This window comes from Callithrix jacchus, chromosome 11, assembly GCF_049354715.1.
Source record: "Callithrix jacchus isolate 240 chromosome 11, calJac240_pri, whole genome shotgun sequence".
NCBI lineage: Eukaryota > Metazoa > Chordata > Mammalia > Primates > Cebidae > Callithrix > Callithrix jacchus.
In genome coordinates this window covers 108349157-108371168 of record NC_133512.1, presented here as the reverse complement: position 1 = coordinate 108371168, position 22012 = coordinate 108349157, and the positions used below count along the sequence as shown (strand labels likewise).

General features: G+C 47.6%; 1 protein-coding gene across 2 annotated transcripts in view; it reads right to left on the bottom strand.

The window, feature by feature from the left end:
• Positions 1–20971, bottom strand: part of KIAA1549 (KIAA1549 ortholog) — a 153055-nt gene extending 132084 nt beyond the window's left edge. For both annotated transcript variants that reach the window (XM_035254639.3, XM_035254640.3), the window contains exon 1: positions 20785–20971. In XM_035254639.3, the coding sequence (XP_035110530.3) occupies positions 20785–20971 (187 nt within the window). The remainder of the gene's footprint in view (positions 1–20784) is intronic.
• Positions 20972–22012: the final 1041 nt, after the last annotated feature.

Sequence of the window (22012 nt, the reverse complement as noted above, 5' to 3'; positions counted from 1 at the left end):
TCCATGCCAGGAGATCCTGGCGTTCTTCTTTTGAAGTCTATGATGGAAATGCTGCATTCTGAAAGCAACTGGGGGAAGTGTTTTGAGACCAAGGCAAACAGCAGCTGGGCAGAAAATAGATCTATTAGGCTCCTACCATGGGCTGAGAGAGCCGCTTTGGGGTCAGCCCCATGATACACTTTCCCTACCCTCCCATGAGGCTGTCAGGCTGTCACCCCCCACAGGACCATGGGAAGGTGCTGTTGCACACAAAAGGTCCTCACCTCCCCCAGGCCAGGACCACTCAACAATCCTTTCACAGCCTCCTGCTCTATTCCTTCTTCTGTGACCCACAGATACTATAATTATAAACTACTTTTCTCATAGAACCTGACCTGCTCCTGCCCCATCTCACTTAAATGATGACTATGCCACCAACGAAAAGAAAAATGTGGCCAGGCACAGAGGCTCATTCCTGTAGTCCCAGCACTCTGTCACCTAGGCCAGAGTGCAATGCTGGAGTGCGGTGGCATGATCATCTTGATCCAAGGGGTTCAAGGCTGCAGTGAGAGATGATCACACCACTGCCCTCTGGCATTGCACTCTGGCCTAGATGACAGAGACTCTGTCTCTTAAAAAAAAAAAAAAGAAAGAAAGAAAGAAAAAGAAAAGAAAGGAAGAAAGAAAGAAAAAGAAAAAAGCTATCAGACATCAACTTCCTCAATAGCATCATCCTCCCACCCCCTTACATGCATGCATCTGAACCTGTAGCCATCACTCCCTCCTTCCCACCTGTCTCAGTGGAAGAGGCGCCATTCTCCCTATGCAAGGATGCACCGGAGTGTGAATCTCTCCCCTGTCAGTTACCAGCTATGTGACCTATTCATCTCCTCATATATATCCTCATCTGTAAAATGGGATTTGTAATTGTCCTGGATAGGGTTGTTATCAGGATTAAATGGCTTAATACAATTAATACATATCAACTGCCTAGAAGAATGCCTGACATATGTAAGTGCACGTTAAATTTTAGTTAACTACTGTCTGTTATTATCACTTATCCTTGTCTTCTCTGAGAATGTTCCCAAGTAATTGCATCTTTTCTCTCCATTACCTTCAACCATTTTGTGCATATGGCAGCTAATCTCCAAAGACAACCACCCTCAATGTCAATGTCTACACTACTTGACCCATCAGTGGGTAGCCCTATTTCCTCTTGCCCTTGTGGGCTAGCCTTGTGATTTTCTGTGGGCTAGCCTTGTGATTTTCTCTGACCAGCAGAATGCAGCAGAGACAACTTTTGAGCCCAGGATCTTCAAAGGATCCCTAGCTCCTGCTTCATTCCCCTTAGAAGCCAGCCACCCCATACAAAGTCCTACTATAAGGAAGTCCAAGCTGGCCACCTGGGAAAAGAGAGGGAGGGCATGTGGAGGAACGCCAAGATACGAGGTGGGGGTGAAACAGCCTCAGCCTTCCAGCCCAGCCCTGGAGCCAGCCGAACACGGCCAAGTGAGTGACCCCAGTGGAGTTTCATGAAGCAGGAGAATTATCCATCCGAGACCAGTCCAAATTCCTAATCCGCAGAATCATGAGAAATAATAAACCATTACTGTTTTAAACCATACTTTTTCAGGGTGATTTGTTATGCAGCAATAGATAACTGAAACGATATTCCCCTTCAGCATCATGCCTGTAATCCCAGCACTTTGGGAGGCCAAGGAGGGCGATCGCCTGAGCTCAGAAGTTCATGACCAGCTGGGCAACACGGTGAAACCTTGTCTCTACTAAAACAATCCAAAAAATTAGCCGGACATGGCAGCATGCACCTGTAGTCCCAACCCAGCTACTTGGGAGGCTGAGGCAAGAGAACTGCTTGAACCCAGGAGACGGAGGTTGCAGTGAGCCAAGATCACACCACTGCACTCCAGCCTAGGTGACATAACAAGACTCCATCTCAATTAAAAAAAAAAAAAAAAGAATGTACCTTCTCACATCCATCTTCAAACATCACCCACAGTTCTGTGGTCCTACATCTACCAACAGTTACTGTCCTCTTCGCATCACCACTGCAGTCCTCTGCAATAGCACTTCACATGCCACTAGATAGTCACTTATGTACAGAACTACTTCCCCTCATAAGACAGAGTTGCTAAAGGGCCATGACTGACTGCCGCATTTTTCTTAATATCCCAACATCCAGCACGGTGCTCAGCACATGGCAGTGAGTGCTCCAACAATGTCGGCTGACTCATGCAGACATGCCAGCCTGGAACCACCACACAACTGGTCTGCCCGGAGACTTGGCAAAGTTTCACGAATTTCATCTATACTATACTTACTTATAGTAGGACTTATATGGGGCATCTGGCTTCTAAGGGGAATGAAGCAGGCTTTTAAGCAGGAGCTAGCAGTCCTCTTAAGATCCTGGGCTCAAAAGTTCTCTCTGCTGCATTCTGCTGGTCAGAGAAAATCACAAGGCTAGCGCACAAGGGGCAGGAGGAAATAGGCCTACCCACTGATGAAATTCCATTGCCACCTTGCCAAACCCAAGACAAAGATGGAAGAATGAAAAACAGGATCCAGGCAAGCATGCTTCCCAGAACCAGACAAGATGCAAAAGGTGCCGGAGAGAGACGAAGGGAAAGATCTGCCTGGGGGCATCAGAAGTCACAAGCGGAAAGCCACTGAGATTCGGGGAGTGCTTCCCCAGTCCTACTTGTTGATCTGGACTGGTGGCGTATACATTCTGCAAGTATCGCTCCTTTTCTTCTCGGGGGAACTGAACACAATTGGAAGAGGGAGTAGAGAAACAGAGAAACCTGAAGGCTGTCAATGAGTAAAGTCAATATAAACTCCAATGAACAAAACAGAACAGTTGCAGGTCCAGGATTTCATTCAGAAGGTTAAGCTTTATACCAGATCTAGGCAAGAATGCAAGGCGTTAAAACACTGCGTTTTATGAAGAACCAAAAAGGCTCAAGGCGCATATAAAACAAATGAAGTAGGACAGCCAGCTGTACCAGTTAGCTTTTGAACAAGGTACTTATTTTAAGGCATCGACTTCCTCCCACCAAAATTTCAAAGTAAATGAGAAATTGATTTTAAACCAGTGGTATACGCAAACTTAATTAACAGAGAAGATGTATGCCACCACACACTCTGCTGTCAGAAACAACCAACAGAAAAACAGTATTGTCAAAACAAAACAAAAATGGTATCAAAACCACAAGGAAGTGATCCAGGATGTGATAAGAGAGGAAATGCGGTAAGAAAATGCCGCTCGGTATTAAGAAAAATATTATTCTCACTGCTGGAGAAAATGGAACATAGCTCGTAACTGAATTTTAACTTTTTGAGGGCTTTTTGTTGTCAAAATGTTTAATCTGCTGAAATAAAGTAAAATGCACTGCCACACAACACTGCAGCTTTTGAAAGCCTGCTTCGTTCATTTCTCTTAACCTACGTTTGGTGAGCATCTTCTATGGGCTAGGCCAGGGTGACCAGGTGACTAGACCAGGGTGTGACTTCACAGTCAGGGCTTCTAACAGGGACAGGGAGTTGGCCAGGGGCCACAGGTGGCTCTGGCTGTGTCTCTGATCACAGAGCTAATTCTGCCCTGCAAGCAAAGCCTGTGAGTGGGCACTTCAATGGGAGAGATCACAGAGTCATTCCCTAACCCAGATCCAGAACAGAGGAGACTGTGGGTGGGGGTGCACATGTCCACCCCCAGGGGAGGAAAACTCTTGGTAGCTCTGTGACCTTGAACCAGTCGGTTAACTTCTCTATGCTTTATTTTCCTCATCTGTAAAATGGGGATCCTTACAGTACCTACCTCACACAATTGCTGCATAGATTAAACAAGAGACACTGTGTCTTCTCACACAATGTTTGGCACACAGCACACACTCTATAATTGTTGGGTATTATTATTCCCAGCTCAGCCCTGAGATTTCTGCAAGAGAGGACCAGAGAAAGAAGTGCAAAGAGGACCTCATTCAAAGGCCCAAATGCCAATGAACGATCAGAGAAATGTACCTTTAATGGAGATACTTTTACCTATGAGTTGGGCAAAGACAATAAAGAATCGTAACAGCCTATATTACAGAGGGGAGAAGCAAGCTGGCACTCTGATGGATTGCTAGAGAGAATGTGGATTGCTTCAGCCTTTCTAGAGAGCAGTTTGGCAATATGCATCAAAATTAATATGTGCATACTGCCTAGTCCAGCAAGTCTATTTCTGGGAATTCATCTTAAGTAATTAGAAAAGTGTATAAAGATGTATACACAATGATGCTCATAGCGGTGTTTTCTTTTTATTTATTTACTGATTGATTGATACAGGGTCTTGCTCTGTCACCCAGGCTGGAGTGCAGTGGTGCGATCTTGCTTCACCTGCAGCCTCAACCTCCTGGGCTTAAGCAATCTTCCCTCTTCAGCCTCCCGAGTAGCTGGAACTACAGGTACATGCTACCATGCCCAGCTACTTTTTGTATTTTTTGCAGAGCTGGCATTTTGTCATGTTGCCCAGGCTGCCAGGCTGGTCTTGAACTCCTGAGCTGAAGCAATCCACCCACCTCAGCCTCCCACAGTGCTGGGATTACAGGCGTGAGCCACCACACCTGGCAATGTTTTCTTATAACATCAAAAGTTGAAGACAATACAATTACCCACCAACAGAGAACCAGATAAATGAAGTGTGGAACGACCACAGCATTGAATAAAATCATGGTATGGATCTGTATTTCCTGACAACTAAAGATTCCGTGATAAAGTGTGAAGCAAAAAAAGCAAGCTGCCAAACAACATGTAGAATATACCACTGCTTTTTGTGTATGTGCTTGTACATGTGAAACAAGTCTGAGAGGAGAGACACTGAAGTGTCATAGCAGTTGTCTGGTAGGATTTGGGTGATTTTTGCTTTCTAATTTACACCTTCTTTGTACCACCTGACTTTATTCAATGTGCCAGAAATTTTACATTGTAAGTCTCATCACATCACCCTCTGAGCAAAACCCTCTATGATCCTCCACCCCTAGGACCCACTTCCCTTCACCCCTGAGTGCCTGCTGCCTTCAGCCTCGAGCCCCTGCTTCAGGCCTCCTCTGCCTCCCCCAACCCCATGCACACTCCTGCCTCGAGGCCTCTGCACTGGCCACATCGTTAGCTGGGAACACTGTTCCCCCATGCTTGTCTTGCCCCCTGGCCTCCTTCAAATGTTACTTTATATGTCACTGCTACAGGTTGAACCATGTGCCCCCAAATTTCACATGTTGAAGTCCTAACCCCAGAACCTCCAGATGTGACCTTATGTGGAAACAGGGTCATCACAAATGTTGTTAAAATAAGGTCATACTAAAGTAGGGTGGGCCCCTCTCCAATGCGACGGTCCTTATGAAAAGAGGAAAGCTGCATGCACACACACAGAGGGAGCACCATGTGAAGACTGGAGTCACACGGCCACGAGCCAGGAACCACCTGTTTTCCTCAGGGTTCTCTAGAGGGACAGAACTAATCAGATAGCTACATATATAAACCGGAGTTTATTAAGGAGTATTAAACTCACACAATCACAAGGTCCCACAATAGGCCAACTACAAGCTGAGGAGCAAGGAAGCCAGTCTGAGTCCCAAAGCTGAAGAACTTGAAGTTCGATGTTCAAGGGCAGGAAGCATCCAGCCTGGGAGAAAGATGTAGGCTGGGAGGCTAGGTCTGTCAAGCCTCTTCACGTTCTTCTGCTTGCTTTTTCTCTTAGGCTTTCTGGCAGCTGATTAGATGGTATCACCAGATTGAGGGTGGGTCTGCCTTTCCCAGCCACTGACTCAAATGTTAATCTCCTTGGGCAACACCCTCACAGACAGGCCTAGGATCAATACTTTGCATCCTTCAATCTAATCAAGTTGGCACTCAGTATTATCCACTGCACCACCAGAAGCTGGGAAAGAGGCCTGGAATAGACCCTTTTCTAGTATCTTTGGAGAAAGCACAGGGCTGCTGATACCTTGATACTGGACTCCAGAACTATGAGACAATAACCTTCTGTTGCGTAAGCCACTTAGCATGTGATACGTTGTTATGGCAGCCCGTGCAAATGAATCCAGCCCCATTTTCAACGAGGCTCCCTAAACACCCAGATTAAAACTGCAACTCATCAGTCCACGCTGTTTATCTGCTGCATTTAGACATGGCACCCACCACAGAGTAACACATCATATAATTAACTTTGTCCACTGATTTATCCCAAGGGCCCAGCACGGTGCCTGCACAGAGCAGCCACTCAAAGATTTGTGGAATACATGGACAAATGCCACGGAACTACACAAAGTCAGCCCTGGTGCAGTCTACAGTCCAGTGGAGGAAGGCAGAATTTACAGACAAACATGTAGAAGACAACGATAAGTGTCACGGAGAAAAAAAAAGCAGGCAGGAGCAGAGGAATTGCAGAGGTGGTTGCTAATTTTTTACACTGGGGTTGGGGAAGGCCTCCCTGATAACAGGAGATTTGAGCAGAGACCTGAAGGAAGAGCAATAAAGTGTGTCAATCATTTCTGAGATGAGAAAGTTCTAGGCAGAGGGAATAGCAAGGACAAATGACTGCAATGAATGCATATCAGTTTTATAATCAGGCAAAAGCCAATAAAGAGATTGTATTCTCAAAAGGCGTTAAGATAGTTAAAAGCCCAATTCCAGGGGCTAGGAAAAAACGTCTAATTTTTCAAATTCCTAAGACTCTCTTCGGGCCCAGGTTGAAAACTCTAACCCCTTCCTAGAGCCGCCTTCCCCAGCCCAGTCCCCCAGCCCATCCTCTACCATACAGCTGTCCAGGAGAAAAAACACTCAACAGCACAAGGATGGTGAGGTGAGGTGAAGCAACTCGAAGGTGGAGAGTCTCAGAGATTTTTGCTGCTGCTACAAAGCCAAGGGCAAGAATCCTCACCACTGGCCTGGCCACCAGTGGCTGACTTGCCTCCCTACTCCCATCCAGATCTGGCCTGAACGGATGCCCCTCCATCCCAGCCTGTCACCTGCCTCCGCTGCCGGCAAGCACCTGTCAGGTGCTCCTGCTCTGCACCAAGACCACTGCGGCTCCCAGCTCTGACCAATGTCCACTCCTGCTTCCCACTCCACCAGGCATGGATGAAGCTGGAAGCCATTATACTCAGCAGACTAATGCAAGAACAAAAATCAAACATTGCATGTTCTCATAAGTGGGAGCTAAACAATGAGATGACATGGACAGAGGGATGGGAACAACACACACCGGAGCCTGTGGTGGGGTGGGGTGGGAGGAGGGAGGGTTTTAGGAAAAATAGCTAATGCCTGCTCAGCTGAGATGACGGGTTGATAGGTGCAGCAAACCACCATGGCACATGCCGACCTATGTAACCTGCACATCCTGCATATGTATTCCAGAAGTAAAAATTAAAATTAAAAAAAAACTGTGGTTAAAAATATAACATAAAATTTACCATCTTTGTATTAATGTTAAACAGAAAATTTTATTTAAAGGCAATTCATTGCAGCAGTGGTATATAAATATTTTTTAAAAGGAAGCAAACTACAGGTCAGATAGTCAACAGAGCTTGATTTTTCAATCTATCTAGTACAGCCAATGTATAAAAAGCTAAAAACCTTGTGCTCCAATAATATTTCCTTCTTGATTTCAGCTTTCTATTTTAGTTTCCATGTTTTTAAAAAGATTGAGATATAACATACAAACATACATTCAGAAAAGTGCACAAATCTTAAGTGTACCATTCAATGAATGTTGCATATGCTACATCCCTGTAACTATCTCCATGATCAAGATACGAACCACGTCCTGTATCCCAAATGATGGTTTGAGCTTTATCCCAGCCAATAACACCTCCTTCCCACCTCTAAAAGCAATCACCATTGGACTTCTATCACTGTATATTAGTTTTGCCCATTTTTGAACTTCCTATAAATGGAATGGTGCAGCATATATTCTCTATTTCTGGCATCTTTTGCTCAATGTTATATTTATGAGATTCACCTCTGCAGTTGTGACACATTTGTTCTTTCAACTTCTCATTGCTGCATAGTATTTCATAATATGGATTTAGTATAATTTATTTGTTCATTCTACCATTGAGGGCATTTAGATTGTTTATAGCTTTTGGTTATACACTAAGCATTCTTGTAAATTATTTTTGTGGACTTAAGCAATAATTTGGTGGATATATACCCCAAAGGGACATGGTTGAGTCATAGATTATGAATATATTTATCTTTAACAGAATTGTCTTTTTAGAGTTTGTCTCTGAACTAGAAGCCAGACAAGTTAATGCTTTACATTTGAATGACATGTCTCTTTAAGTTTTTTTTACATATATACTTTAAGTTCTGGGGTACATGTGCAGAACGTGCAGGTTTGTTACATAGGTATACATGTGCCATGGTGGATTGCTACATCCATCTTCCATCATCTACATTAGGTATTTCTCCTAATGCTATCCCTCCCCTAACTCCCACCCCCCAGCATCCTTTTATTTTAGGTTTGGGGGTACAAGTGAAGGTTTATTACACAGGTAAACAGGTGTGACAGGTGTACATACTGTTTATCACCCAGGTATTAAGCCCAGTACCCAACAGTGATCTTTTCTGCTCCTCTCCCTCCTCCTACCCATCCACCTCAAGGACACTCCAGTGTCTGTTGATTCTGTGTTCATAAGTTCTTACCATCTAGCTCCCCGAAACTTACCATCTTAACCATTTCTAAGTGGACAGTTCCACAATGTTGAGTATATTCACACTGTGGTGCAACTGACAGCCTGAACTCTTTTCATCTTGCAAAGCGGAAACTCCGTCCCCACTAAACAATAACTTCCCATTCGCCCCCTCCCAGGCCCTTGCCATCCTACTTCCTGTCTGCATGGCTTTGACTACTCTAGGGACCTCATAGAAGTGGAATCCTCCAGTATTTGTCTTTTCGTGACTGGCTCATCTCACTTGGCATAACATCTTCCAGGTTCATCCATGTTGTAGCACGTGTCAGAATTCCCTTCCTTTTCAAGGCTGAATAATATTCTACAGTATGGCTAGACCACATTTTTTAAAATTTATTTATTTTCAATTTTGTGGGTATACAGTTGATATATACATATTTATGGGTTATATGAGATTTTTTTTTTTTGAGATGGAGTCTCACACCTGGATGGAGTCATCCAGGCTGGAGTGCAGTGATGCAATCTCAGCTCGCTGCAATCTCTGCCTCCCAGGAACAAGTGATTCTCGTGCCTCAGCCTCCCAAGTAGCTGAGATTACAGGCCTGCACCACCACACCTGGCTAATTTTTGTATGTTAAGTAGAGATGGGGTTTCACTGTGATGGTCAGGCTTGTCTCGAACTCCTGACCTCAGGTGATCTGACCACCTTGGCCTCCCAAAGGGCTAAGATTACAGGCATGAGCCACTGTGGCCAGCCCATGAGATGCTTTGATACAGGGATGCAATGCATAATAATTACATCAGGGTAAATGACACATTCACCACCCCAAGCATTTATCCCTTGTGTTACAAACACTCCAATCATACTAGCTGTTTTTAAATGTGCAACTAAATTATTTTTTACTAGAGTCACCCGGTTTTGCTAGGTCTTATTCATTGTTAAATTTATTTCCCTGTTTAAAAATTTATCTTCCTATATAAACTCAATGTATTCATTCTTTCTATTTTTTGTACCTATTAACCATCCCCACATCCCCCCAGACCAAGGTTTCTTTCTTCATTCATCTGTCCACGGACATGCGGGTTGCTTCCGCCTCAGCTTCAACACCCTTTTGCTTCAACTGTCTCCAAGTGCTTTTGTCATTCCTGGTAGTCAAGCACCCTACCACCTGCTGAGACCAGCTCAGGGAACTCAGGACTGGCTGGCGACCATGCTGGGGTGGGGGGGGGGGCGGCGGGGGAGGGAGTTCCTCTGAGCAGCACAGCCAACTAGGCACCAGCTCAGCTCTGAACCCACTACTGCTCCTATCCTCCGTTTTCCCTGATGACTTGAGATCTGGGCTGCATTTTTATGAGCTATGGACTCTCCTCCACTAATCAGATAACCAAAAATCTTTGAAATACACCCAGCTTCAATGAGAAACTGCACTACTGAGCCTCTCAAGCCTGACTGCACATACAAATCACCTGGAGATGCTTTCAAAAGGTCGATGCAGCAGGTCCGGGGCAGGGTCTGACATTCTGCAGTTCTGACAAGCTCCCAGGTGACACTGATGCTGCTGATCTGGAGACCACACTTGGAGCAGCAAAGACCTGGCAGCCTCCCACCTGCTCATACCTGTCTCCTGGGCTTTGCCCAAGTTCCCCTGGAAGCTGGCTCCATAAGAGCATCTGTTTTGTATGTTTGGGGCTTCCTCCTTTGAAAGCTCCCCAGTGGGATTTACCCAGGGTTTAAAGGCAGCTCTCCAGACTATCTGGCTCCACAGTTAATCCTAGCACCCAAAACAGTAAGTGATGAAGGGTTCCTTCCTCAGGCCCAAACAAGGGAACAAAGAAGAAAGAAGCGACAAGGAGCGTTTCCGAGTGACTCCAAAGGACTGGGAACCACCAGGAAACCACCAGGGAGGAGCGAGGAGCCTTCCCAGCTGCCCTGCCCTCGATACAACACCCCAGGACTGCTGTGGCCTGCCTTTCCTATCTTCCAACAAGGCTCTGGGCCACCCAGGTTGCTAGAGGGACAAGCAGAGCATCCGCCTGGACTGTGACCAAGACTGGCCTTCCAACTTCAACTGGGCCCTTGCCACTGCCTGGCAACTCTTTCTCTCCTCCCTCCTCACTCTCCTCTGGAAGCCAGTTGTGTTTTCTCAAGCTCCCAATCCCCCCACGCTGCTGTCCTCTCTCCAGATCTGCTCGCCTCCCACCGTCCACGAATAGTCCCTCACTCCCCCATGCGTCTCTGTCCCAGACAAGCCACCTGTTTCTCCTTCTGTTTTCCTCCTCTCTCAAACGAACCCTCCACTCTTGCCCCAGATCCCAGCCCTTCCAAGGCCCCAGGAGACTTTGCTCCTGCCCTCGCTGCCTCCCTTTCCAACCCCACCCCAGATAGACTTCTCCCTAGCCTTCACCTGCACAAATGGCCTCTACCTTACGACTCCCTCTTCCTACCTATTTCACTCCTGCGCACACAAAGCACCCTTCATGCTGCAGAAGCTGCAGAAGCTGGCCCTCCAAGGGGCTGGGTCCTATCCAGTCAGCGGCCATCTGCCACAACAAAACCCACCCCCTAGCATTGAGAGACCATCTTGCAGCTGGACCTCAACCTCGAGGGGGCAAAACTCAGCCTCCAAATCACATTACTTCACTTCTCTTGCTGGAAAGATCTTGGCCCCTTTCAGTACCAATATGTGGAATATTCTGCACCTACCGTGCCCATTTTCCCACATCCCAGACCCCCACTCCGCCCTGTACACTTGCTATCTGAGCACACAGGCTTCAACTCAAACGTGGAGTATAATAAAAACCATGGAAGCCACTGCAGACAGTCAAGCAAGGAGGAAGTGACATGACCTATTCCTAGCAGGTCCTTCTGGCTGAAGGTGGAGGATGAACTTCAGGGCGCGAGAGTAGAGTAGATGCCACAACAGTCACCTGGAGAAAAGAGGCTGGGAGCTTGAATGAGGGCAGTGACTGCTGTGACGGCACAGTGGACAGATTCAGGAGGGACTTCTCCCCTCCCACACACAGTCCTCTGGGAGCTTTCCTTCACTCACTGAGGAGCCGGTACCCAGCCCACCTCCTTTCTTCTTCACTCCTGGCAAGTTCAACATCCACAGAAGTTATTCACCCCAAAGCCTTCCTCCATGCTCCACTGCAACAACTCATTCCCACTGCTACACCCGACCCTGGTCATCACCCAAGACCAAAACCAGAGATGATCCACTTCTGAGACTTGGCACAATGACATGCCAACACCTCCTGCCTCTCCCACCTCTCTCCCAACACCTGCCCTGGGAGCTCAGCTGCACCCCCTCCTCCCAATGCTCCATCCACGGTTCCCTCCCTTCCTCATCCAGACCAGACCCCACATTATCTCATCCAGACCACGTCTTGCCAGTTCCTTCAATCCCCTTTATCTCTTCATACCTGCCCTGTGATTCCCCAGCCCTGGCTCAGGTCAATGGCTCACCTTTCCCAGACACACTGGAATGTCCAGTGCTAGAGGACAAAAATCACTTGGCGGGGTCCCTGGCAATATCCCCCACTACCTTAGATCTCACTCCCAGCCTCCACCAGTCCCTCTGATTCCTTCTGCCAATATTACTTCTTCCCAACTCTTCTTAGGGTGGTCCTCACTGCCCACATGAACTTCCTCACTTTTGGTGAATTAGCCATCCATCAGTTCCTCCATCTACTTTCTTAAATTTTCAAACACTGTTTTTTGGTTTTCTTTCTGAGACAGAGTCTTGCTCTGTCACCAAGGGTGGAGTGCCATGGCACATTCAGCTCACTGCAGCCTCTGCCTCCCAGGTTCAAGCAATTCTCATGCCTCAGCCTCCCAAATAGCTAGGATTACAGGTGCGCACCACCACACCTGGCTAATTTTTATATTTTTAGTAGAGGCAGGGTTTCACCATGTTGGCCAGGCTGGTCTCAAACTCCTAACCTCAAGTAATCTGCCTGCCTCGGCCTCCTAAATTGCTGAAATTACAGGCGTGAGCCACCGTGCCTGGTCCAACCACTGTATTTTTATTTACTGACTCTTTCTTGAAGTCTACAAACACAATCAAGTCTATAACATGTTTTTAAAACTTCCACCAACTCCCCCTGCCCCTCACCACCATTAAGTGACAGGGAGTAACTCAAACCTCACCATGCCTATGAATAACCTAAAGAGCTTGTGGAGCATTTCAAAAATACAAATCCTCAGGCATCACCTGTTTCAGTACCTCTAGCGTGACCATGAGTTCGGGTTTTTACCAGGTATCCCAGGGGATTCTGATCAATTGGCCCTCAGCCCATCCTTCAAGAAAGAGTTTGGGGTGGCCACGGTGGCTCCGGCCAGTTGTCCTGGCACTTGAGGAGGCGAGGCCATGAGTTCAAGGCCAACCTGAGCAACGTTACATGCTCTGATTGACAAAAAAAAAAAAATTTTTTTTAAAAAAAAAAGAAAGAAAGTTTGGTATAGCAGCGTCTGACATGATGGATCACTTACATAGATGAAAACTGTCTCCTGCCTCCTGGCTCTCACAACACTCCTTTGCCATGATGGTCAGTTTCCTTTGTGTTCCTCTTTCTCTTTCCCTCTCCTTAATGCCAGTTTCCGGTGTTTCTGTCCTTGGCCGCCTTCTCTCCTAACTCCCCGTGCTTCCCCCTCGCTCATGTCTTCCACATCTATGACTTCAACCATCATCGAGTACAACATTTAATCCACCCTTTTTTTTTTTTTTTGAGGCTGTTGTCCAGGCTGGTGGGTAGCGGCGCCCCAATCCCAGCTCACTGCAGCCTCAACCTGCTGGGCTCCAGCAATCCTCCTGCCTCAGCCTCCCAAGTAGCTGAGACTACAGGTGCATGCCACCATCCCCAGCTAATTTTTGTATTTTTTGTAGAGACAAGGTCTCATTATGTTGCCTGGGCTGGTCTTAAACTCCTGAGCTCAAGCAATCCTCCTGCCTTGGGCTTCCAAAGTGCTAGGATTACAGGTGTGAGCCACTGTGCCCAGCCTTTTTTTTTTTTTTTTTTTTTTTAAGTACTGGCTCTGGGATAAATTTTAAAAATGAATGAATGTACAGGTGATAGTCAACACAGTTAACAGCAGTGGAACATAGGAACTCATAGTCGGAAAGGGAGCTATTCTAATTTCATGGGCAAAGGATCTGAACAGACATTTCTCAAAAGAGGCACATAAATGGTCAACAGGTAAAGAAAAATTGCTCAGCATCCCTAATCATTAGGGAAATGCAAATTAAAGCCACAATGAGATAGCACCTCACATCTGCCAGAATGGTCTTCAGCCAAAAAACTAAAGCAGAGTCCTTGAGGCGCCTGCCGTGCTGAGCATTAACCCTTTAGCCGCTGGATCTCAGTGAGGTGGAGTGCAGCAGTGGTCCTTGGGAGAGAGTCCTGAAAGAGGGTAGGGAGGCCCAGGGTACTTGGGGGTGGAGAGGAAGGGATATTCAGTACAGCAGCTATTTACCAACTGCTATGATAGTATCTCAGTGGTTTGGTTTTGTGTTTTGGGACAGTCTCACTCTGTCACCCAGGCTGGAATGCAGTGGCACGATCTCAGCTAACTGCAACCTCTGCCTCCCAGGTTCAAACCTCAGCCTCCTGAGTAGCTTGGATTACAGGCACTCACCACCATTCCGAGCTATTTTTTTGTATTTTTAGTAGAGACAAGGTTTCACCATGTTGGCCAGGCTGGTCTCAAACTCCTGGCCTCAAGTGATCTACCTGCCTCAGCCTCCCAAAGTGCTAAGATTACAGGCATGAGCCACTGTGCCCAGCCTGTATCTTACTTAGTGTTTGTTTTTTGTTTGAGACAGAGTTTCGCTCTTGCTGCCCAGGCTGGAGTGCAGTGGCACCATCTTGGTTCACCACAACCTTTGCCTCCTGGGTTCAAGCAACTCTCCTGCCTCAGCCTCCTGAGTAGCTGGGACTACAGGCATGCGCCACCATGCCCTGCTAATTTTGTATTTTTAGTAGAGACAGGGTTTCTCCATGTTGGTCTCAAACTCCCGACCTCAGGTGATCCGCCTGCCTTGGCCTCCCAAAATGCTGGGAACACAGGCGTGGGCCACTGCACCTGACCTTATTTTAATGTTTTAACAACAAGTCAAATGCTCACAATGAATGAAAACAGCAGGTCTAGGGTACCATTCTAATCTAGTTGCCTGGTCAAATGAAATACAGCTCTTGCACACTATTCACACAGACTCAGTTCCAAAAGCAGGTGTCTCTCAAGGTCTCTGGAGATTTGGAGAGTTCCAGAGTCAGTCCAGGCTGACAGCCTTCAATGTTCCAACAGTACCTATTCCCAGCAGGCTGGAACAGGAGGCACTTTAGCTCTTGGCCCAGTGCTTCCCAAACTTCAATTGTGCGTGCAAAATGGCCAGGGAGATCTTGTTAGATGCAGATTCTGATTCAGAAGGTCCAGGATGGGCCCTGAGAGTCTGCATTTTCTAACAAGCTACCAGCAGTGATGATGCTGAGTGTGGGGACCACAAGATGAGATTTTCACTAATGAGAAGGAATTCCCTGAAGCTATCAAAGGAGATGGAAAAAGAAAAAGACAAAGAGAAAGAATAAGAGAAAGCAAAGTATGTGTCCTGATTGTGTGGATGCAAGAGGGAAGAATAAAGGGAGTTTTTAAACAGAAGAGCCATCTGCAACGGTGAGAGTGAGCTGCCTTCAGCAGGTCATTGGCCTAGAACATCTACTAGGCAAAGAGAAATGACACTCACAAGAACCCAAGAGAAAAGGGGCAGATACTGCTTATAAGTGCATTCCAAGACATCCAAGATATTGACTTGATATGTAGGAGCTACAGGGAGAAACGAGCTACAAGGAGCTAGAGGGTTAATGACATTAGCCCTAATCTCATTAACCCTTTCTTACACTGAGGAGGAAACCCAGAATAAGGTAATTTGTCCGTAGTCACAAAGCTATGGGCAGAAAGGCACACACCCAGGTTTTCTGACTCACCTTTCAACAAATCCTGCTGCCTAAGAATGAGAAAAAGAAATCACAGCATTATGAGCTCCAGATGAAAGGTGGGTGGTCACAACTTGAAAACAAATTACATCAGTTAGAACAATGTCTTCCTATCTGGGAAAATCAACCTCGTATCATTATAATGACGGGAATTAGCTGCCTCTGTCATTCAGGGCACTGATAGAAAAACCTGTGGCTCCCAGGTCCCTAGTGGCTTTTAACAAGTCCCTAGCTGGGTTCTGTTTTCAGGATTAAGTGAGGCACTTCCTGACAGGGACTGCAGCAGCTGTTCCCAAATGGGCAGGAGTGAGCACTGAAAATGCAGTCCTCTGCACCCTTTCACTCCCGACCCAAACAAAACCAAGCAAAAACATGTAACAAAAAATGGTTTCAACATTTTATTTTTCTTACTTTTTTGAGACAAGGTCTCGCTCTGTCACCCAGGCTGGAGTGCAGTGGCGTAATCTCAGCTCACTGCAACCTCGGCCTCCCAGGTTCAAGTGATTCTCCTGCCTCAGCCTCCCTGAGTAGCTGGAATTACAAGTGCCCGCAACCACACCCAGCTAATTTTTGTACTTTAAGAAGAGACAGAGTTTCACCATGTTGGCCAGGATGACATGGTGAAATTCATGTCAGGTGATCCATGCACCTCAGCCTCACGAAGTGTTGGAATACAGGTGTGAGCCACCACACCTGGCCTCAACATGATTATTTAAAATCAACTGTTCTAACATTGTTCAAGATATTAAATGGTATACAGTAGTCCCCCTCATCCAAGGTCTCAGATACCAGAGGTCAACTGTGGTCTGAAAATATTCTGCAATATTTTGAGGTATTTTGACATACAGCATATTCAGGTTTTGTTAATACAGACTGTTAGAACTGTTCTATTTTGTTACTGATTATTGTTAATCTCATACTGTGCCTCATTTTTAAATTAAATTTTATTGCAGGCAGGTACATTTAGGAAAAAACCATGGTATATACGGGGTTCAATACCACCCAAAGCTTCAGGCACCCACCCACTGAGGGTCCTGGACCACATCCCCTGAAGATAAGGAAGGACTACTACATCTTCAAAATACTGGTGATTTTCAGTTACTGGGTTTACAGTATCTGGATCAGTGGTTCCAATGCTCAGTGCCTAAAAAATGAGCTGTGAACTGGTTAAATAAAGATTTGAGGCACTGCAGCCAAAGAGTCTACTGTAGAGGTGAAGGGTGAGCCTTGGGCATCTAAATTCTTAACAAGCACCCCACATCCTCAAATGATGTTGATGCAGGAGGCCTAGAGGCTACACTCTCGAAACATTTAAATATTTGTTTATAATATACTAAACCACTCCCAAAGCATAAATATTCACCTAGAAATGGCCAATAATAAAATAGTGCATTAAGATAAAAATGTAACACCAAAAAAAAAAAAAGTAATACACCATAAGCATGAATGCAATAAAAAATTGTTAAAAGAACAAATGGCAGATCTTGCTAATCAAAATACCCAAAAACTTTCCGAATTATGTAAAATTTAAAAGAAATTCCTCTGGAAGGAAGAAAACAGAACAAATAGAAAAACGGTTGCTACCTTTATAATACATAAAGATTTATGCCACAGCAGGTAAATGAATAAAGTACAGAGAAAATTCACAGAACACAAATACAAAATTAAAAATATTCAAGTCTAAAGCAGTCAACGGTGCAGGTTAAAACAATGTATTACAAATTTATTTAACAAGGGCTTTGAAAGTAACATTCAATGCCAGTGAGGAAGGGAAATAATACTCACTGCAAGGGATAGATAATGCGAGGCCCCTGCATAAACCTGGAGGGCTTATGTCAGCATTATAACTTTCAAACTTCATTCAACAACCACATACTGAGTACCTACTAGGTGCCCAGCATTTTGAACAAACAGGCAGAAATCCAGCCTGGTGGGTCTTACATTTTAATCATGCTCTAATACCCCTTCCACAAATGTATATTCAAGAAAACACACACACACACACACAGAAAGGCCTTTTCTATGCAACTATTCATCAGCATTACTTATAGCAGCCCAAAAAATGGAAATAAAAGAATGAATCATTAGGATAGAAAGTTGTTTCCAAGTAAGATTTAATGAATGGAAAAATGCTTAAGGTAAATGAGTGAAAACGGTAGTAAACACAATTGTGCTGTAATTCAATTCTTTTTTTTACTGTTAACAAAAAAAGAACAAAACTATTTAGTGTTACCTAGAAGCTGTGAGATTATGGGTGACTGGTTTCTGTATCTTTCAGTAACTTCCAAATCCCCTACAAAGCAATCTATTTCATAATAACTATTATTTTTTTTAAAAAAACTTACCTCTGAATAAGGTGAAGAAATGGGTGTGATTCTTTGTTTTTATACTGTGGATGGCTAATCACTTAAGAGCAATGCATTCAAAAGTAAGTCCAAGGTATGATAAGATATTTCCACAACAGTAAACAGTCAAGACCAAACTCGTGAATATCTTTTTAAAGCACATTCAAAATGCTTTAATGTGAATGAAATAGAAATAGACAAAAAATCAATACAACATAGAGATTTAACCAAAGACTGTAATAAGGGGACCACCTGGAAAGTGAGCTCTATTGAACAAAAGTTAACGAGCCGGCTGGAGGAGGAGATAGCTTTCAGACAGCCATGGAAGGGCATGCTGCCTCACACAGGAAGTCCAAAACAGGGCTAAGCCATGCCATTTTCTGACTAGCACTGCTTATTCCTTAGAGAGAGAACCAACTACCATGACAGTGTTCGGCAAGGCCTCCCTAACTTCCAAATCTCCTGGTGAAAATACCAGATTCAGGACTGGGAGCACATGTGTCCTGGAGGCACACAGAAGAGTTGTGGCCCAAGCAACTGCAATGCACCCTCATCCCAGGATCACAGCACCACCCAGGAGCCTACACACAGCCTAGCTACGTCAGGAAGCCACCCTCCACCAAGATCGTTCCTCACAGTCTTCAAGAAGCAGATGGGGCCACCTTCAGGTGGTCATCCATGAGGAACTCTGCCTTTTTGCTTGGGAATGGTCTGGGCAAGGGTTTGTATTTCCTTCACTGCTCTGTTTCCAACTGGATCCTGGAGCACAAGGCCATGCCCTCCACTTCTTAGTGCCTAGGCTAGGAGCCCGGCAGCAGCTGAAGTCAATATACAAATTAGTGAAAGGATGAAGTCTCTCTTTCCATGATGTCAGCTCTAGAATGGAAATATAATTAATTTCATGTCTCCAGGTTGAATATTTGTATTGGGGATAAAAGGGAAACAGGAAAGGACTTCTAAAGAAGAGACAGTTAGGGATGGGCAGTACAAACAGCTCTACTATTTATTTTAAAGTTACCAGAAGCATTTATGTTCTCCTCCGCCTCTGCAGTACCCCCAGATGGCCACACTCATGGGGAAGCCATCAGGCACAGAAGGGAAGCATGGCATAGAGTCTGAAGCCAAACCAACCTAAACTCAATGCCTCAGTTTCCTCATCTGTAAAATGGGGATAATTATGCCTGACTCACAACATGATTGGCATAGTTATAAAAATTCAACACCTGGCACACAGAAAGCATTCAGGAGGTGGAAACCATGTATCTGCTGTGTCCTGTGACAGATAAATCCACGAGTATCAGATGGGCTCTCTTTGTTGACTAAAGCCAAGCAACCCTTCAGATGATCTCATCTCCTCTGGACACACAGGACTATTTACTGTTATCTAGAGGCTGTGAGATCATGGGTGAGCAGGACTGAGACGGGAGTTGCCAGGTTAGAGAAAGGTGTTTGCACTAGCTGTATACTGCCTAAAAGAGAGTCATCTGTCACCCGCAACCCGGTTCCATCCAGCTATGGGGAACCTCTGCGGAGACTTCAGGTATGGATATGTGGATTTGTCTATGGGCCAAGAGCTGGTGGGGGGGGCGGCGGGAGGGGGGAGTGATGACGATGACCTTGAGCAAGGCGCTTCTCTGCCTTAGTTTCCTCTTTGGTAAGCAGAGTGGCCCCGTTCCATGATCCCTGAAGTCCTCCCTGTGCTTCTATTGAACTAACCCCTCTATGGAACTGGTTATAATTCTCACAGGTCCAAGGAACACCTTCAAATGGGTTCCAATTCCTGCTAGACACTGAGAAGCCCTTTGGCCCTGCTCCCACGAGAAGGGAGGATCGGAGGAGCGTTCCTGGCTTTCTGTTTTTTGTTCTATGTGCAGCAGCTCTCCACCCCGAGCTGCTCCTTCCACCTCTCCTTTTCCGCTTCAAAGTGGTCAAGTGCCCGTGCTGGGACAATCGCTGGCCTGCAGTGTCAGCTCAGAGATGGTTTCCAAACCATCCTGGGTACGGGCTCAGGGTAGACAAACACGTTGGAGAAGCAATAGGAATTCAATCATTTCTTCCACAACAAAACCCTCATGCTTCATAAATCATGCCTCTTGGTTCCACTGAAGAACAGTCACTAAAATGCATCTGTGTTGAAAACAGCCCTTACTCCTTTCATGCCCTGACACTTAAGAATCAAAATATTTTCACACTCCATTGTACTAATAATGCCTTGCAGAAGTAATACCAATCGCTATTTCCCTGGAAAGATCCGTGCCCAGGGAGCTTTCCAAGAGGTTTTCTTTGAATGTTCTTTGTATCCTGCTACACTGGGGTCCACGGCCGACCTGCCGTGGGGGACTCTGGGCTAGTCCCAGTAATGCAATACTGTGTTAAAGCACCCCATCGCCCCGACAATAAAGTATCTCAAAACATTCGACATGCCACATCATACAGCCTTGCACAAAACAGCAGTCCGTTGCCTGCATTCTGCAGGAAAAACCAGGCACATTTCTAAGACGAAGCCACCAGACCCGCTTCGGGCTCCACGGACAAGAGAAGAGCTTTGCAGACCCCTTAGCAAGACCGGCCAGAAGCCGCTCGCTTGCTCCTTTTAATTATTTATTTCCCCCGTGCCTTTATTTGCTGGGCCCCAAGAAGAATGGCAAAGCATCTTCCAGAAAGGACAGCGAGGGAGCTGGAGAATAAAAGAGGATGGGCGGGGAAAGCCGGGGTTTTGAAAACAGCAGCGAGAAAGGCAGGCGGGGTCGCGGCCGCGTCCCGAGGGTCTCGGCGGGGCTTACCTGGGGCGCACGAGGCCGGCCGGGCCAGCAGCAGCAGCCAGAGGCCGGGGAGCAGCAACCCCGGGCGGCGGCGGCGGCGGCGGCGGGCGGAAGGCCCTCGGCCGCTCGGCCCCGGGGCCAGCGCGACCCCGGCGCGGGGCTTCCCCTCCATGGCCGCGCCTCGGCGTCGGCGCCGCGCCCCCGGCATTCCCGGCCGGCGCCCCAGCCCGGCCTCGCGGCTCCGCAGCTCTCGGGTCCGGGCGGGGCGGCCGCTGTGGCTGCGGCTGGGACGGGGCGCCGCGCACCGGCGCGGAGGGAGGCCGGCGAGGCGGGGGCGGGCCGGGCCGGAACCGCGGACAGGGGCGCCAGCCGCACGCCCGCCTCGCCGCTCCGCCCCCTTCGGAGCCTCGGAGCCGCGGGCCCGGGCGCGGGGCGGCGAGCACCCCCTCCCGGCCGGCCGGGCGCCTGCTGCTGCCTGACTGTGGGGCGGCCGGGGCGACCGGGGCGACCGGGGCGGCGGGCGCGGGGCTCGGCGCGGCAGAGGCGGCGAGGGCGGCGGGGCCCAGCCCTCCTCCAGGACCCGCCTCCCGGAGGGGGCGCGAGGGGCGCGGGGGCCTGGGCCGGGCTGTGCAGCCCCGACCCGCACCCACCCCCGGGTCCCGCCGCCCGGGTGCCCCCGCGCGTTCCCCGGGGCGCTCGGAGCGGGGTAGGCCCGCAAGCCCGGGGAGGGGGCCTCTCGCCGCTCTCGCTCCTCCTCTCCCGCCGACTCCGTGAGGGCAGCAGGTGTGCGGGGCGCTGCGCTCTCAGGACGGCCTCCGGCTGCTGAGGGAACAAAGCCCGGCAAGTCGGGATCCCGCGCGAGAGCCCAGCGCGCAGGGCAGAGGCGAGCAGAGCGCACGCAGCTCTCCCCCGCCTTCCCGCCTTCGGAAGGTGCGGCCAACTCTGCGGGTCCTCGGGAAGCGACCCCGGGCTCAGGGCCTGGGAGGCCCGCGGGACTTTGCGCTTAGCAGGCCTCGAGCAGACGGCTGCCGAAGCGAATAGGTGGGCGTGGAGCCGGGGAGACTCCCGCACCGCCAGGCTGTTTCAGGGAAAGTAGCGCTCTGGGCTGTTTCAGGGAAAGTACCTCTCCTTGTGGGTGTAGAGGATGCCCAGAGAGCATTTGAAGGTTGGAGTCCTGGGGGAAGGAGGAACGGGAAGAAGAGTTGATATTTGTCAAGCACCTACTGTGTGCCAGGCAAGTTGCTCTGAA